At 51.5% G+C, this 17,544-nt stretch overlaps 1 protein-coding gene across 1 annotated transcript in view; it reads left to right on the top strand.

Annotated features, from left to right (window-relative positions):
- MYO15B (myosin XVB) overlaps positions 1-17,544 on the top strand; it is a 57,058-nt gene that overhangs the window by 6,732 nt on the left and 32,782 nt on the right. The window contains exons 3-14 of the mRNA XM_075579625.1: positions 1,039-1,096; positions 2,113-2,243; positions 4,249-4,344; positions 4,436-4,671; positions 4,801-4,979; positions 5,725-5,797; positions 6,933-7,226; positions 9,344-9,441; positions 11,968-12,038; positions 12,585-12,672; positions 14,908-15,006; positions 15,350-15,564. Coding sequence (XP_075435740.1) covers positions 1,039-1,096; positions 2,113-2,243; positions 4,249-4,344; positions 4,436-4,671; positions 4,801-4,979; positions 5,725-5,797; positions 6,933-7,226; positions 9,344-9,441; positions 11,968-12,038; positions 12,585-12,672; positions 14,908-15,006; positions 15,350-15,564 — 1,638 coding nt within the window. The remainder of the gene's footprint in view (positions 1-1,038; positions 1,097-2,112; positions 2,244-4,248; positions 4,345-4,435; positions 4,672-4,800; positions 4,980-5,724; positions 5,798-6,932; positions 7,227-9,343; positions 9,442-11,967; positions 12,039-12,584; positions 12,673-14,907; positions 15,007-15,349; positions 15,565-17,544) is intronic.

Here is a 17,544-nt window from a genome sequence, read left to right as displayed (position 1 = left end):
AGGAGGTACAACCGCCCCCCCACCCCCATTACCACCACAGGAGGTCCAACCGCCTCCCCCATTACCACCACAGGAGGTCCAACCCCCCCCCCCCATTACTACCACAGGAGGTCCAACGACCTCCCCCCTCCATTACCATCTCAGGAGGTCCAACCGCCCCCCCACCCCCATTACCACCACAGGAGGTCCAACCGCCCCCCCACCCCCATTACCACCACAGGAGGTCCAACCGCCCCCCCACCCCCATTACCACCACAGGAGGTCCAACCGCATCCCCCATTACCACAACAGGAGGTCCAACCCCCCCCCATTACTACCATAGGAGGTCCAACCGCCTCCCCCATTACCACCACAGGAGGTCCAACCCCCCCCCCCTCCATTACTACCACAGGAGGTCCAACGACCTCCCCCCTCCATTACCATCTCAGGAGGTCCAACCGCCCCCCCCTCCCCCCATTACTACCACAGGAGGTCCAACAGCATCCCCCCATTGCCACCACAAGAGGCCTTTATTTGTCTCTCACCCAGCATCTCCCCCTTTCCCTTCTTCCCTCTCCCTTCATCCCCCTCTCTTCCATCTCCCTGCATCCCCCTCTCTTCCCTCTCCCTGCATCCCCCTCTCCCTGCATCTCCCTCTCCCTACATCTCCCTATCTTCCCTCTCCCTGCACCCCTCTCCCTGCATCTCCCTCTCCCTGCATCTCCCTATCTTCCCCCCCCCCCTGCATCTCCCCTCTCTCCCCTCCCCCTGCATCTCCCTCTCCCCCTCGGGTGTCCTTGGGATTGGGAGGGGGGAGCGGGGTTGGGGTACCCCCATTGCTGGGTGAGGATGTCTCGAGCTTTGACCCCTGACACGCTAAGCTGAGGTATGTGTTTGATTACACCTGTATGATCACCGCACACGTGACACGTATGTCAGGATTAACCCTGCGCTGTGGGAGCATGGTTTGTGGGAATCCCCCGCGGGGTGTCTGATTTTGGGGGTGCTGTGCGCAGTGTCACGTCCTGGCGCCGGATGACACTGTTCTCTCTCGGACAGGACCTGGCACAGTTGGATATCCCGGCAGAACTCGCTGCGGTCCTGAACTCAGCACAGGGTGAGTAAGGGTCCAATACTGACCGAGTAATAATACGAAGAGGGGGCTGGGGGATTTATATCTCTGTATAAGGGGAGGGGGCTGTGTGATTGTCTCTGTATAAGGGGAGGGGTCTGTGTGATTATTTCTCTGTATAAGAGGAGGGGGCTGTGTTATTATTTCTCTGTATAAGGGGAGGGGGCTGTGTGATTGTCTCTGTATAAGGGGAGGGGGCTGTGTGATTTATATCTGTATAAGGGGAAGGGGCTGGGTGATTGTCTCTGTATTAGAGGAGGGGGCTGTGTTATTATTTCTCTGTATAAGAGGTGGGGGCTGTGTTATTATTTCTCTGTATAAGAGGAGGGGCTGTGTGATTTATATCTTTGTATAAGAGGAGGGGTGTGTGTGCTTGCCTCTGTATAAGGGGAGGTGGCTGTGTGCTTGCCTCTATTAGAGGAGGGGGCTGTGTGATTATGTCTCTGTATTAGAGGATGGGGCTGTGTGCTTGTCTCTGTATAAGGGGAGGGGCTGTGTGCTTGTCTCTGTATAAGAGGACGGGTTGTGTGCTTGTCTCTGTATAAGAGGAGGGGTTGTGTGCATGTCTCTAATACAGAGACATAATCACACAGCCCCCTCCTCTTATATAGAGGATGGGGCTGTGTGATTGTCTCTGTATAAGGGGATGGGCTGTGTGCTTGTCTCTGTATAAGAGGAGGGGTTGTGTGCTTGTCTCTAATACAGAGACATAATCACACAGCCCCCTCCTCTTATATAGAGGAAGGGGCTGTGTGATTGTCTCTGTATAAGGGGAGGGGGCTGTGTGATTATGTCTCTGTATTAGAGGAGGGGGCAGTGTGATTGTCTCTGTATAAGAGGAGGGGGCTGTGTGATTGTCTCTGTATAAGGTTGAGGGGGCGGTGTGATTGTCTCTGTATAAGAGGGGGCTGTGTGCTTGCCTCTGTATAAGGGGAGGGGGCTGTGTGCTTGTCTCTGTATTAGAGGAGGGGTCCTTGATGTTGCCTGTGTTCCCCCCACAGTACGGAACCATGCCCAGAGTACCCGTATTACGGAGGTGTCCCCTCCGCAGGTCAAGGCTCAGCCTGTCCCGGCTCTCCCTCCCGACATCGACCATTTCCCCTTCTCCAGCTTTATCCAGGCACACTTCAAGGTCTGTATCCCGCACACGCGTGTCATGGGAGCACATACATGTTATGCGTGTCCTCTATATTTAGGTATACTCTATATATACCGGTATATGTCCCACTCCACTCTGTATATACAGGTATAGGTCCCGCTTCTCTCTGTATATACAGGTATAGGACCCGTTCCTCTCTGTATATACAGGTATAGGACCTGTTCCTCTCTGTATATACAGGTATAGGACCCGTTCCTCTCTGTATATACAGGTATATGTCCCGTTCCTCTCTGTATATACAGGTATAGGATCCGTTCCTCTCTGTATATACAGGTATAGGACCCGTTCCTCTCTGTATATATAGGTATAAGACCTGTTCCTCTCTGTATATACAGGTATAGGACCCGTTCCTCTCTGTATATACAGGTATAGGTCCCGTTCCTCTCTGTATATATAGGTATAGGTCCCGTTCCTCTCTGTATATACAGGTATAGGTCCCGTTCCTCTCTGTATATACAGGTATAGGACCCGTTCCTCTCTGTATATACAGGTATAGGACCCGTTCCTCTCTGTATATACAGGTATAGGTCCCGTTCCTCTCTGTATATACAGGTATAGGTCCCGTTCCTCTCTGTATATACAGGTATAGGTCCCGTTCCTCTCTGTATATACAGGTATAGGACCCGTTCCTCTCTGTATATACAGGTATAGGTCCCGTTCCTCTCTGTATATACAGGTATAGGACCCGTTCCTCTCTGTATATACAGCTATAGGTCCCGTTCCTCTCTGTATATACAGGTATAGGTCTCGTTCCTCTCTGTATATACAGGTATAGGTCCCGTTCCTCTCTGTATATACAGGTATAGGTCCCGTTCCTCTCTGTATATACAGCTATAGGTCCCGTTCCTCTCTGTATATACAGCTATAGGTCCCGTTCCTCTCTGTATATACAGGTATAGTAGGTCCCGTTCCTCCCTGTATATACAGGTATAGGACCCGTTCCTCTCTGTATATACAGGTATAGGACCCGTTCCTCTCTGTATATACAGGTATAGGACCCGTTCCTCTCTGTATATACAGGTATAGGTCCCGTTCCTCTCTGTATATACAGGTATAGGTCCCGTTCCTCTCTGTATATACAGGTATAGGTCCCGTTCCTCTCTGTATATACAGGTATAGGTCCCGTTCCTCTCTGTATATACAGGTATAGGTCCCGTTCCTCTCTGTATATACAGGTATAGGTCCCGTTCCTCTCTGTATATACAGGTATAGGTCCCGTTCCTCTCTGTATATACAGGTATAGGTCCCGTTCCTCTCTGTATATACAGGTATAGGTCCCGTTCCTCTCTGTATATACAGGTATATTGTATGTGACGTGTCCATGGACATTTCAGTTTGTTTGCAGTTTGTTTCACCATGTGTGCGGCGTGTCCCTTCCGTGTCAAATGTGACATGTGTCTGGCGTGTTGCTTCCGTGTCAGATGTGACGTGTCTGGCGTGTTGCTTCCGTGTCACTGTATCTGACGGGTCCCAGTTTGAGATTCAGCCTCCCCTTTGTGTCCCCTCACAGGACCCTTACCTGCCTCCCCTTTGTGTCCCCTCACAGGACCCTTACCTGCCTCCCCTATGTGTCCCCTCACAGGACCCTTACCTGCCTCCCCTATGTGTCCCCTCACAGGACCCGTACCTGCCTCCCCTATGTGTCCCCTCACATTACCCTTACCTGCCTCCCCTATGTGTCCCCTCAAAGGACCCTTACCTGCCTCCCCTTTGTGTCCCCTTACAGGACCCTTACCTGCCTCCCCTTTGTGTCCCCTTACAGGACCCTTACCTGCCTCCCCTATGTGTCCCCTCACAGGACCCTTACCTGCCTCCCCTATGTGTCCCCTCACAGGACCCGTACCTGCCTCCCCTATGTGTCCCCTCACAGGACCCTTACCTGCCTCCCCTTTGTGTCCCCTCACAGGACCCTTACCTGCCTCCCCTTTGTGTCCCCTCACAGGACCCTTACCTGCCTCCCCTTTGTGTCCCCTCACAGGACCCTTACCTGCCTCCCCTGGGGCAGCTCCTGCAGGAGCCTTACACACGCGTGTCCCGGGAGGACCACGGTGCAGCCCTGGAGCTGTACAAGCTGGTGAGAGAAGCTGGGGGTGTACACAGCACTGTACTCACGGAAAGCCCTGAGACCCCCACCCCCCCCTCACCCTCTGCCCTGCTCTCCCCAGGCCCTGCGGTTCGTGGGAGACGCAGACATGCCTAGCTGGCAGCAGAGGATTCTGGGTAATTACCTGGCGGAGCGGTGCCTGCATCGGCCCTCGCTGCGGGACGAGGTGCTGTGCCAGGTGGCGAGCCTGACGGTGCAGAATGCCAACGAGGGTCAGTGCCAGCGGGCATGGCTCCTCCTCTCCGCGCTGCTCTGCTGTTTCACCCCGTCACCCACCCTGGAGAAGCCCCTCCTTAAGTAAGTGACGCCACGCTCGAGACCAGAGCGGCGGTGCCCGGGCATAGCAGCCGTGGTCTTGTTCTGAGTGACGTCCTGCCCGTGGTATGTAGGGCGCTCTCATCTTCTCTTGCTTCCTCCCCCTCCCAGGTATGTGTCTGACCATGGACTGGAGGGATACAAAGCCATGTGCCAGCACAAGCTGCTCCGAGCTGGGCACCAGGGAGTGGGCACCCCCGAAGCCTGCCGCGCCCATGCCCCCACCATGCTGGAGTGGACGGCCAATGAGAGGAAAGGAACGATGGTGGTGGATGTGTCCACCTTCAATGGTGAGGAGGTGCCCCCTGGCAAACCTTGTGCCCCAGGCTTCCCGGCACCTGCTCATGTGATCCGGCCCTGTGCCCGCTTCTCCACACTTGTATCCCAGTGCCCCCGTCTCTCCATCACCTCTTGTATGTCCCCGAGGTCTGATCGCTCAGTGTCCTTCGCTTCAAGCCTCCAACTCGCCCGTCTCCTGATCTCTATCTTGTAATTTCTCTATCGCTCTCTCCCTGACCTGTCCTTCTCACGCGCTCTCTGTCCCTCTCACTCTCTCTGTCCCTCTCACTCTCTCTGTCCCTCTCACTCTCTCTGTCCCTCTCACTCTCTCTGACCCTCTCACTCTCTCTGTCCCTCTCACTCTCTCTGTCCCTCTCACTCTCTCTGTCCTTCTCACGCGCTCTCTGTCCCTCTCACTCTCTCTGTCCTTCTCACGCGCTCTCTGTCCCTCTCACTCTCTCTGTCCCTCTCACCCTCTCTGTCCCTCTCACTCTCTCTGTCCCTCTCACTCTCTCTGTCCCTCTCACTCTCTCTGTCCCTCTCACTGTTTCTCTCTCTGATTCTGTCTCTCCCTTGCTCTGACACTGTCTCACCCTTTCATGCTGTCTCTCTGACCCTCTCTCTCTCCCTCTCTCCTGCTCTGTCTCACTGTCTCTCCCTCTCTCTCTGACCCTCTCTCTCTGACCCTCTCTCCTGCTCTCTGTCTCCCTCTCTCGCTGACCCTCTCTCTCCTCCATCCCTTTTTTTCTGGCACAGAGGAGAGATTCTCTACTGAGCTGGACTCGTGGACAACAGGGGAGCAGATTGCAGGCTGGCTGCTGCAGTCCAGGTGAGGCTGTGTGTGTCACTGTGTGTCACTCTGTGTGTCACTGTGTGTGATTGTCACTCTGTGTGGATGTGTCACTGTGTGTGTGTGTGTGTGGTCTCACTGTGTATGAGTGTGTGTCACTGTGTGGTTGTCACTGTAGGTGTGGGTTTCACTCTGTGTGTGTGGGTGTGTCACACTATATGTGTGTGTGTCATTCTTTGTGTGTGGGTGTGACACTGTGTGTGTATGTGTGTGTGTGGGTGTCATTCTTTGTGTGTGGGTGTCACACTGTGGGTGGGTGTGGGTGTCACACTGTAGGTGTGTGTGTGGGTGTCACAATGTGGGTGTGTGTGGGTGTCACTCTGTGTGTGTGGGCGTCACACTGTGGGTGTGTGTGGGTGTCACACTGTATGTGTGTGTCACTCTGTGTGTGTGGGTATCACACTGTGGGTGTCACAATGTGGGTGGGTGTGGGTGTCACACTGTACATTATGTGTGTGTGTGTGTGGGTGTCACACTGTGGGTGTCACACTGTATGTGTGTGTGTCACTCTGTGTGTGTGGGTATCACACTGTGGGTGTCACACTGTGGGTGGGTGTGGGTGTCACACTGTACATTATGTGTGTGTGTGTGTGGGTGTCACACTGTGGGTGTCACACTGTATGTGTGTGTGTGTGTCACTCTGTGTGTGTGGGTATCACACTGTGGGTGTCACACTGTGGGTGGGTGTGGGTGTCACACTGTACAGTATGTGGGTGTGTGGGTGTCACTCTGTGGGTGTGTCATACTGTGGGTGTCACTCTGTGTGTGTGGGTGTCACACTGTGGGTGGGTGTGGGTGTCACACTGTGGGTGTGTGTGGGTGTCACTCTGTGGGTGTGTCATACTGTGGGTGTCACTCTGTGTGTGTGGGTGTCACACTGTGGGTGGGTGTGGGTGTCACACTGTGGGTGTGTGTGGGTGTCACACTGTGGGTGTGTGTGGGTGTCACTCTGTGGGTGTCACTCTGTGTGTGTGGGTGTCACACTGTGGGTGTCACACTGTGGGTGTGTGTGGGTGTCACTCTGTGGGTGTGTCATACTGTGGGTGTCACACTGTATCTATTTTCATTGGGAAATGTAACATTGTGTGTACCCCCCGTCCTCCTCCTGCCCCAGGGGTGCGGCCGAGCTGCCCCGCGGCTGGTCAGTCTCCATCCTGGACGGGGATCAGTGGCTGGACCTTGTGGGAAGCGACTTCTTGCTGGATGTGATCGCTGAGGTTGAGGACGGAGCGCCCCCTCCTCTTTCAGAAACCTTTACGTACCCTTTTGGAGACCAGCAGTATATCCCAGACCCCCCTCCGGACCTCGCACCTATACTACCGCTTGGACGTCCGGCATACCCTCTTCCTGTCCTGCCACCGGCCCCCCCTCCTGCCCCACCACCGCCTGCTCCCCTTTCTCTGAACAAGTGAGTAATGGGGCAATTAGTGTACGGGGTCTGATGAGATGTGGGGAATTATGGCTGGGGTTGGGGTGGTGTGTTTGGCTATGGCTGGGGTAGTTTTGGTTATCGGTTTGGTTACGGCTGGGGTGGGTGGTATTTTTTGTTAAGGGTTTGGTCATGGCTGGGGTTGGGGTGGTGTTTTCGGTTATGGGTTTGGTTACTGCCACGGGGTGCGAGGGTGTTGTGTTGGGTATGGGTTTGGTTATAGGAAAGGTTGGGTGGTTTTGTTATGGGTTTGGTTACTGCCGGGGGGTGCAGGGGTGTTGTGTTGGTTATGGGAAAGGTTGGGGTGGTTTTGTTATGGGTTTGGTTATGGCTGGGGTTGCTGTAGTGTTTTCGGTTATGGCTGGAGTGACATTTTTGGTCACTACATTTGGTTATGGGTGGGGATGTTGTATCTGGTTATTGATTTGGTTGTAGTTGGGGTTGGGATGGTTTATCTGGTTATTTATTTGGTTATAGTTGGGGTTGAGAGGGTGTATCTGGATATTGCTTTTGTTATGGTTGGGATGGTGTTTCTGGTTATTGATTTGGTTATAGTTGGGTTGGGATGGTATTTTTGGTTATAGTTGGGTTGGAATGGTGTTTTTGGTTATAGTTGGTTGGGATGGTGTTTCTGGTTATAGTTGGGTTGGGATGGTGTTTTTGGTTATAGTTGGGTTGGGGTGGTGTTTTTGGTTATAGTTGGGTTGGGATGGTGTTTCTGGTTATTGATTTGGTTATAGTTGGGTGGGGATGGTGTTTCAGGTTATTGATTTGGTTATAGTTGGGTGGAGATGGTGTTTTTGGTTATAGTTGGGTTGGGATGGTGTTTCTGGTTATTTGGTTATAGTTGGGTGGGGATGTTGTATCTGGTTATTGATTTGGTTGTAGTTGGGGTTGGGATGGTTTATCTGGTTATTTATTTGGTTATAGTTGGGGTTGGGAGGGTGTATCTGGATATTGCTTTTGTTATGGTTGGGATGGTTTTCTGGTTATTGATTTGGTTATAGTTGGGTTGGGATGGTATTTTTGGTTATAGTTGGGTTGGGATGGTGTTTTTGGTTATAGTTGGGTTGGGATGGTATTTTTGGTTATAGTTGGGTTGGGATGGTGTTTCTGGTTATTGATTTGGTTATAGTTGGGTGGGGATGGTGTTTCAGGTTATTGATTTGGTTATAGTTGGGTGGGGATGGTGTTTTTGGTTATAGTTGGGTTGGGATGGTGTTTCTGGTTATTTGGTTATAGTTGGGTGGGGATGTTGTATCTGGTTATTGATTTGGTTGTAGTTGGGGTTGGGATGGTTTATCTGGTTATTTATTTGGTTATAGTTGGGGTTGGGAGGGTGTATCTGGATATTGCTTTTGTTATGGTTGGGATGGTTTTCTGGTTATTGATTTGGTTATAGTTGGGTTGGGATGGTATTTTTGGTTATAGTTGGGTTGGGATGGTGTTTTTGGTTATAGTTGGGTTGGGATGGTATTTTTGGTTATAGTTGGGTTGGGATGGTGTTTCTGGTTATTGATTTGGTTATAGTTGGGTGGGGATGGTGTTTCAGGTTATTGATTTGGTTATAGTTGGGTGGGGATGGTGTTTTTGGTTATAGTTGGGTTGGGATGGTGTTTCTGGTTATTTGGTTATAGTTGGGTGGGGATGTTGTATCTGATTATTGATTTGGTTGTAGTTGGGGTTGGGATGGTTTATCTGGTTATTTATTTGGTTATAGTTGGGGTTGGGAGGGTGTATCTGGATATTGCTTTTGTTATGGTTGGGATGGTGTTTCTGGTTATTGCTTTGGTTCTGGTTGGGTTGGGATGGTTTATCTGGTTATTGATTTGGTTATAGTTGGGTTGGGATGGTGTTTTTGGTTATAGTTGGGTTGGGATGGTGTTTCTGGTTATTGATTTGGTTATAGTTGGATGGGGATGGTGTTTCTGATTATTGATTTGGTTATGGCTTGGCTTGGGATGGTGTTTCTGGTTATGGCTGTTGTGGTACTTTTGGTTAAAGGGTTTGGAAATGCTTGCGTGGTTTCTCCGTAACAATATTGCGTTTGGGTTTGTGTTACTATTTGGGTCTTTCCTTTATTTGCTGTGTCACAGGGCGAATCTCGCGATTCCTCCGGCCCCCCCAATTCAGGCCCCTTCACTGCCACAGGGTGTCCGAGCTTCTGGCAATCAGGACATGTATGCAGCAGGAGGTGAGAGGATGTGTGTGCGTATTATGTGTACAGGCGTGTATGTTTGTGTGTGTGTGTGTGTGTGTATATATATATATATATATATATATATATATATATATATATATATATATATATATATATATATATATATATATATATATATATATATATATATATATATATATATATATATATATAAAATCTCCAATAAAGAATATCACTTGTGAGCACATTCATATGTCTTAGAAAGGTCTGCAACCCCGCCTTTCATCCATTATCAACTAGCATACAGTGCTTCCACTGCAGCAAGGGATTCTGGGAAATGACATGCAAATGAGCACAGAATGTCTCACCTTTTGCCTGGAATGTATGTTTAGAATCACTGTCTTGCTGCACGACCCACTTTCCCTTCAGCTCACGGACGACGGCCTGACCTTCTCCTCTAGAATCTTCTGATACAATGCAGAATTCACGGTTGTGCCAATGATGGCAAGCTGTCCAGGTCCTGAGGCAGCAAAGCATCCCCAAACCTTCACACTCCCCCCACCATACATGACAGTTGGGATGAGATTCTTCTGTTCGAACGCAGTGTTTGATTTTTTGCCAAACATAACGTTTCTCATTGAGGTCAACAAGTTCTATCTTTGACTCGTCTCTCCAGAGAACATTGTTCCAGAAGTCTTGTGGATCATCTATGTGCTCTTTGGCGAACTTCAGACGCGCAGCAATGTTGTTTTTAGAGAGCAGTGGTTTCCTCCTGGTTCAGTCTCTTTCTGATAGTTGAGTCATGAACACTCACATTAGCCAAGGCGAGAGTGGCCTGTAAATCCTTGGATGTTACTCTTTGCGACTTCTTGGATGATTTGCCGGTTTGTTCTTGGAGAGATTTTGGTAGCACGACCGCTCCTGGGCAGAGTGACTGTGGTTTTCAACTTTCTCAATTTGTAGACTATCTGTCTGACAGTGGATTGGTGGAGCCCCAAATCCTTATAAATGGTTTTGTAACCCTTTCCTGACTGATGAGCATCGAGAACTTCTTTTCTGAGGTCCTCAGAGATTTCTCTTGATCGTGGCGTGACGTGTTTCCACACACCTGTATGGTGAAGACCAAACTCGCACAGTTTCTGATCTTTATATAGGGTGGGGCCTCCCAAACTCACACCTGAAGATCGAACTAATTATTTAAACACCTGATTCTAAGGCGCGCGTGCAACAGCCCCCAGCGGAACCTTAGTCTAAGGGCGCCATTTTAAATCCGACACTGCTGACTCTTAATTACTCATTGTTTGTCTAATTCATAAATAATTTTGTTTCAAAAGACGTGGAATTGGTTAGTATAAACCTTATTGGATATGTAAGAAAAGACGGGTTTTGATTCAATGGTACAAAAATAGATCAAAACAGCCGCTCCAAGGAAAAAATGGGGAACTCACCAGCAGGAGAAAATGAAAGTTTTATTAGACTACATAAAACACACAAACACGAACAGTGAGTGAACTCTCCTCCCACGCGTTTCACGGCCCCCTATGGCGCTTTTTCAAGGAGTGACAAAGTGGGGGAGGTAAAGAATCGTTATACCTCCCACCCAGGTGAAAGACAGCTGATGTCAATTAATTATCTAGCACAGTGAGTGTAGAAAAGATGAAGTAAGAAGCAGAACAGAGATGTCAGTAAGGAGAAGAGAAGAAAAAAAGAAAAGGAAAAACAAAAGAGAGAAAATGATGTGAAAAAGAGGAAGAAAAAAGAGGGAAGGAGAAAAAAAAGAGAAAGAGAATGAAACAAAAAGTAAAAATATGTTTCCATATCCACGCCCCTGTGCATATGCAGTATGGCCACCTGCAGCTCATACATGGTCTCTCTCTCTTCTCTCATGGGCTTTTGATTCAAGAAGGTTATCGTGGAGACTCTGGAATTTCCGTAATTATCATTGGGGGTCCCAAACGATAACAAAGGCGCACACAGCAGGGGAAAGGGTTAACACGCAGAGAGTATGTGCAGACTGTACCAGCGCTGGGTGGGCAGTCTTGCACTCGCAACTACATGAAGAATTAAAGTATTTATCCAACAATGATTGGATCAGGAAACAGTCTTGGGGAACTTGGACCTCACCGGAACCGGGAAATTCCTTCAGCGATGTCGTCTTGGATTTGGGTCGCCCATCAAATGAACAATGTATTTGTGGAAGAGTTCAGCCTCCGTCTCGGGGAATGCCACGTAGGGAAGATAGTGGTAGGAGACACGCATAGTATAATACTGTTTAATAAAACTATAGTCCCCGATACGTATAGGTATCAAACTCACACTTTTGCCATAAGATAAAGGCAGTATTGGGGGTTCGTGGACGGAGTCTCTCACACTCGGCCGGAGCCCTGTTCTGCCGGTGTCTGCCTCCGAGGCTTTATTTGCTATTCCCCACCCATTAACTTCGATCTTTCTTATTGTTAATCACTCTCACACTCATTCTCACTCTCACACTCATTCTCACACTCACTCTCACACTCATTCTTACACTCACTCTCATACATTCACACTCTGTGTTCCCAGGTCAGGGTCCCACGCCGAGACTGGATAGCTACGTGGATCAGTTGTTCGATCCTGTGCTGTCTTCATCCGCAGTGAGTCCGCCCGCTGTGCCCTGGGCACCCTCACCTCTCTCCCCCCCACCCCCCTGTGCCCCAAGCACTCCCACCTCTCCTCTCTCCCCCCCCACCCCCCTGTGCCCCAGGCACTCCCACCTCTCCTCTCTCCCTCTGCCCCCTGTGCACTCCCCCCCCCCACCCCCCTGTGCCCCAGGCACTCCCACCTCTCCTCTCTCCCTCTGCCCCCTGTGCACTCCCCCCCCCCACCCCCCTGTGCCCCAGGCACTCCCACCTCTCCTCTCTCCCTCTGCCCCCTGTGCACTCCCCCCCCCCACCCCCCTGTGCCCCAGGCACTCCCACCTCTCCTCTCTCCCTCTGCCCCCTGTGCACTCCCCCCCCCACCCCCCTGTGCCCCAGGCACCCCCACCTCTCCTCTCTCCCCCCGCCCCCGGTGCCCCAGGCATTCCCACCTGTGCCCCGGGCACCCCCACCTCCCCCCCCCTGTGCCCCCGGGTTCCCCCACCTCTCTCCTCCTACCCCTGCCCTCTGGTTTCAGACCGGCGGATCTTTGTCTCCTCACAGGATTTGGAGAGAGCGGAGGGCCTGAGCTGGCGCATGAAGGGAGGAGGCGGCATCGGCCCCACTCACCAGGGACCCTTCTCCCCCACAGGTGGCACTAACCACCTATATACCCCCAGTAACCCGTGTAATGATACTCAATACCTCCTATATACCCCCAGTAACCCGTGTAATGATACTCAATACCTCCTATATACCCCCAGTAACCCGTGTAATGATACTCAGTACCTCCTATATACCCCCAGTAACCCGTGTAATGATACTCAGTACCTCCTATATACCCCCAGTAACCCGTGTAATGATACTCAGTACCTCCTATATACCCCCAGTAACCCGTGTAATGATACTCAGTACCTCCTATATACCCCCAGTAACCTGTGTAATGATACTCAGTACCTCCTATATACCCCCAGTAACCCATGTAATGATACTCAGTACCTCTATATACCCCCAGTAACCCGTGTAATGATACTCAGTACCTCCTATATACCCCCAGTAACCCGTGTAATGATACTCAATACCTCCTATATACCCCCAGTAACCCGTGTAATGATACTCAGTACCTCCTATATACCCCCAGTAACCCGTGTAATGATACTCAGTACCTCCTATATACCCCCAGTAACCCGTGTAATGATACTCAGTACCTCCTATATACCCCCAGTAACCCGTGTAATGATACTCAGTACCTCCTATATACCCCCAGTAACCTGTGTAATGATACTCAGTACCTCCTATATACCCCCAGTAACCCGTGTAATGATACTCAGTACCTCCTATATACCCCCAGTAACCCGTGTAATGATACTCAGTACTTCCTATATACCCCCAGTAACCCGTGTAATGATACTCAGTACCTCCTATATACCCCCAGTAACCCGTGTAATGATACTCAGTACCTCTATATACCCCCAGTAACCCGTGTAATGATACTCAGTACCTCTATATACCCCCAGTAACCCGTGTAATGATACTCAGTACCTCCTATATAACCCCAGTAACCCGTGTAATGATACTCAGTACCTCCTATATAACCCCAGTAACCTGTGTAATGATACTCAGTACCTCTATATACCCCCAGTAACCCGTGTAATGATACTCAGTACTTCCTATATACCCCCAGTAACCCATGTAATGATACTTAGTACATCTATATACCCCCAGTAACCAGTGTAATGATACTGGTTACCTCTATATACCCCCAGTAACCTGTGTAATGATAGTACATCCTATATACCCCCAGTAAACTGTGTAAACATACTCAATACCTTATATATACCCCCAGTAACCCGTGTAATGATACTCAGTACTTCCTATATACCCCCAGTAACCTGTGTAATGATACTCAGTACCTCTATATACCCCCAGTAACCTGTGTAATGATAGTACCTCCTATATACCCCCCGTAACCTGTGTAATGATACTCAGAACTTCCTATATACCTCCAGTAAACTTGGTAATGATACTCAGTACTTCCTATATACCTCCAGTAAACTTGGTAATGATACTCAGTACTTCCTATATACCTCCAGTAAACTGGGTAATGATACTCAGTACTTCCTATATACCTCCAGTAAACTGGGTAATGATACTCAGTACTTCCTATATACCTCCAGTAAACTGGGTAATGATACTCAGTACTTCATATATACCCCCAGTAACCTGTGTAATGATACTCAGTACCTCTATATACCCCCAGTAACCTGTGTAATGATAGTACCTCCTATATACCCCCAGTAACCTGTGTAATGATACTCAGTACTTCCTATATACCTCCAGTAAACTGGGTAATGATACTCAGTACTTCCTATATACCTCCAGTAAACTAGGTAATGATACTCAGTACTTCCTATATACCTCCAGTAAACTGGGTAATGATACTCAGTACTTCATATATACCCCCAGTAACCTGTGTAATGATACTCAGTACCTCTATATACCCCCAGTAACCTGTGTAATGATAGTACCTCCTATATACCCCCAGTAACCTGTGTAATGATACTCAGTACTTCCTATATACCTCCAGTAAACTTGGTAATGATACTCAGTACTTCCTATATACCTCCAGTAAACTTGGTAATGATACCCAGTACTTCCTATATATCTCCAGTAAACTGGGTAATGATACTCAGTACTTCCTATATACCTCCAGTAAACTGGGTAATGATACTCAGTACCTCTCTATAACCCCAGTAACCTGTGTAATGATACTCGGTACCTCTCTATACCCCCCAGTAACCTGTGTAATGGTTCTCAGTATGTGTATATATATATATACACCCCAGTAACCTGTGTAATGGTATAACCGTTCCTAATCTGTGTGTAGGGTACATGGGCATGGGGCAGGTCCCCTCATACTCCATGCCAATGATGAACGGGATGATGCCAGGTATGGGCAATGTGCCAATGATGCCCTCTATGCCAGGTGAGATGGCGCTGTGCTGTACACGCCCGCTGAGCTTACAATCTAATTGATGTCACCCAAGGCACAGGAAGATAAAGAAATGGGACCAGGGTCACACAGAGTCAGCCTCCCACTTCAGAGGTCAGAGAGATAAACATGAGTTGGATAAATAGAGAGCGGGTGAAGGGGTGACCAGGAAAGGGAACACATTGCAGGGAAGTAGCAGTGCAAAGGTGGTCAGTACCCGGCCGGCAGCAGCAGAGTCTCAGGGGGGTAACCTAACTCCTGCAGGGCCTGATCCAGAGCAGTGGAAGCGGGGGGGGGGCTCAGGAATTTTCTGTCTCACCCCTGACCCCCCTGGCAGCAATGATGCCACAGCCGATGATGTCACAGCCGATGCACATGCCACAGCCGATGATGTCACAGCCGATGATGTCACAGCCGATGATGTCACAGCCGATGATGTCACAGCCGATGATGTCACAGCCGATGATGTCACAGCCGATGATGCCCACTGTGGATTCTACGCAGTTAGCGGCACAACAACAGGCGTTTATTAACCAGCAGGCTCTGCTCCTGGTGAGTCTGTGTCCTGGTCCCTCTGTGTCCCCCTGTGCTGCGTGTCCTGGTCCCTCTGTGTCCCCCTGTGCTGCGTGTCCTGGTCCCTCTGTGCCCCCCTGTGCTGCGTGTCCTGGTCCCTCTGTGTCCCCCTGTGCTGCGTGTCCTGGTCCCTCTGTGCCCCCCTGTGCTGTGTGTCCTGGTCCCTCTGTGCCCCCCTGTGCTGTGTGTCCTGGTCCCTCTGTGTCCCCCTGTGCTGTGTGTCCTGGTCCCTCTGTGCCCCCCTGTGCTGTGTGTCCTGGTCCCTCTGTGTCCCTCTGTGCCCCCCTGTGCCCCACTGTGCTGTGTGTCCTGGTCCCTCTGTGTCCCCCTGTGCTGTGTGTCCTGGTACCTCCTGTGTCCCCCTGTGCTGTGTGTCCTGGTACCTCCTGTGTCCCCCTGTGCTGCGTATCCTGGTCCCTCTGTGTCCCCCTGTGCTGTGTGTCCTGGTCCCTCTGTGTCCCCCTGTGCTGTGTGTCCTGGTCCCTCCTGTGTCCCCCTGTGCTGTGTGTCCTGGTCCCTCTGTGTCCCCCGGTGCTGTGTGTCCTGGTCCCTCTGTGTCCCCCTGTGCTGCGTGTCCTGGTCCCTCTGTGCCCCCCTGTGCTGCGTGTCCTGGTCCCTCTGTGTCCCCCTGTGCTGCGTGTCCTGGTCCCTCTGTGCCCCCCTGTGCTGTGTGTCCTGGTCCCTCTGTGCCCCCCTGTGCTGTGTGTCCTGGACCCTCTGTGCCCCCCTGTGCTGTGTGTCCTGGTCCCTCTGTGTCCCCCTGTGCTGTGTGTCCTGGTCCCTCTGTGTCCCCCTGTGCTGTGTGTCCTGGTCCCTCTGTGTCCCCCTGTGCTGTGTGTCCTGGTACCTCCTGTGTCCCTCTGTGCTGCGTGTCCTGGTCCCTCTGTGCTGTGTGTCCTGGTCCCTCTGTGCCCCCCTGTGCCCCCCTGTGCTGTGTGTCCTGGTCCCTCTGTGTCCCCATGTGCTGTGTGTCCTGGTACCTCCTGTGTCCCCCTGTGCTGTGTGTCCTGGTACCTCCTGTGTCCCCCTGTGCTGCGTATCCTGGTCCCTCTGTGTCCCCCTGTGCTGTGTGTCCTGGTCCCTCTGTGCCCCCCTGTGCTGTGTGTCCTGGTCCCTCTGTGCCCCCCTGTGCTGTGTGTCCTGGTCCCTCTGTGCCCCCCTGTGCTGTGTGTCCTGGTCCCTCTGTGTCCCCCTGTGCTGTGTGTCCTGGTCCCTCTGTGTCCCCCTGTGCTGTGTGTCCTGGTCCCTCCTGTGTCCCCCTGTGCTGTGTGTCCTGGTCCCTCTGTGCCCCCCTGTGCTGTGTGTCCTGGTCCCTCTGTGCCCCCCTGTGCTGTGTGTCCTGGTCCCTCTGTGTCCCCCTGTGCTGTGTGTCCTGGTCCCTCTGTGCCCCCCTGTGCTGTGTGTCCTGGTCCCTCTGTGTCCCTCTGTGCCCCCCTGTGCCCCCCTGTGCTGTGTGTCCTGGTCCCTCTGTGTCCCCCTGTGCTGTGTGTCCTGGTACCTCCTGTGTCCCCCTGTGCTGTGTGTCCTGGTACCTCCTGTGTCCCCCTGTGCTGCGTATCCTGGTCCCTCTGTGTCCCCCTGTGCTGTGTGTCCTGGTCCCTCTGTGTCCCCCTGTGCTGTGTGTCCTGGTCCCTCCTGTGTCCCCCTGTGCTGTGTGTCCTGGTCCCTCTGTGTCCCCCTGTGCTGTGTGTCCTGGTCCCTCTGTGTCCCCCTGTGCTGCGTGTCCTGGTCCCTCTGTGCCCCCCTGTGCTGCGTGTCCTGGTCCCTCTGTGTCCCCCTGTGCTGCGTGTCCTGGTCCCTCTGTGCCCCCCTGTGCTGTGTGTCCTGGTCCCTCTGTGCCCCCCTGTGCTGTGTGTCCTGGTCCCTCTGTGTCCCCCTGTGCTGTGTGTCCTGGTCCCTCTGTGTCCCCCTGTGCTGTGTGTCCTGGTCCCTCCTGTGTCCCCCTGTGCTGTGTGTCCT

Source organism: Ascaphus truei, chromosome 22 (assembly GCF_040206685.1).
Source record: "Ascaphus truei isolate aAscTru1 chromosome 22, aAscTru1.hap1, whole genome shotgun sequence".
Classification (NCBI taxonomy): domain Eukaryota; kingdom Metazoa; phylum Chordata; class Amphibia; order Anura; family Ascaphidae; genus Ascaphus; species Ascaphus truei.
Note: the sequence above shows the minus strand (reverse complement) of the source record. Positions and strands in the feature narration are given on the sequence as shown.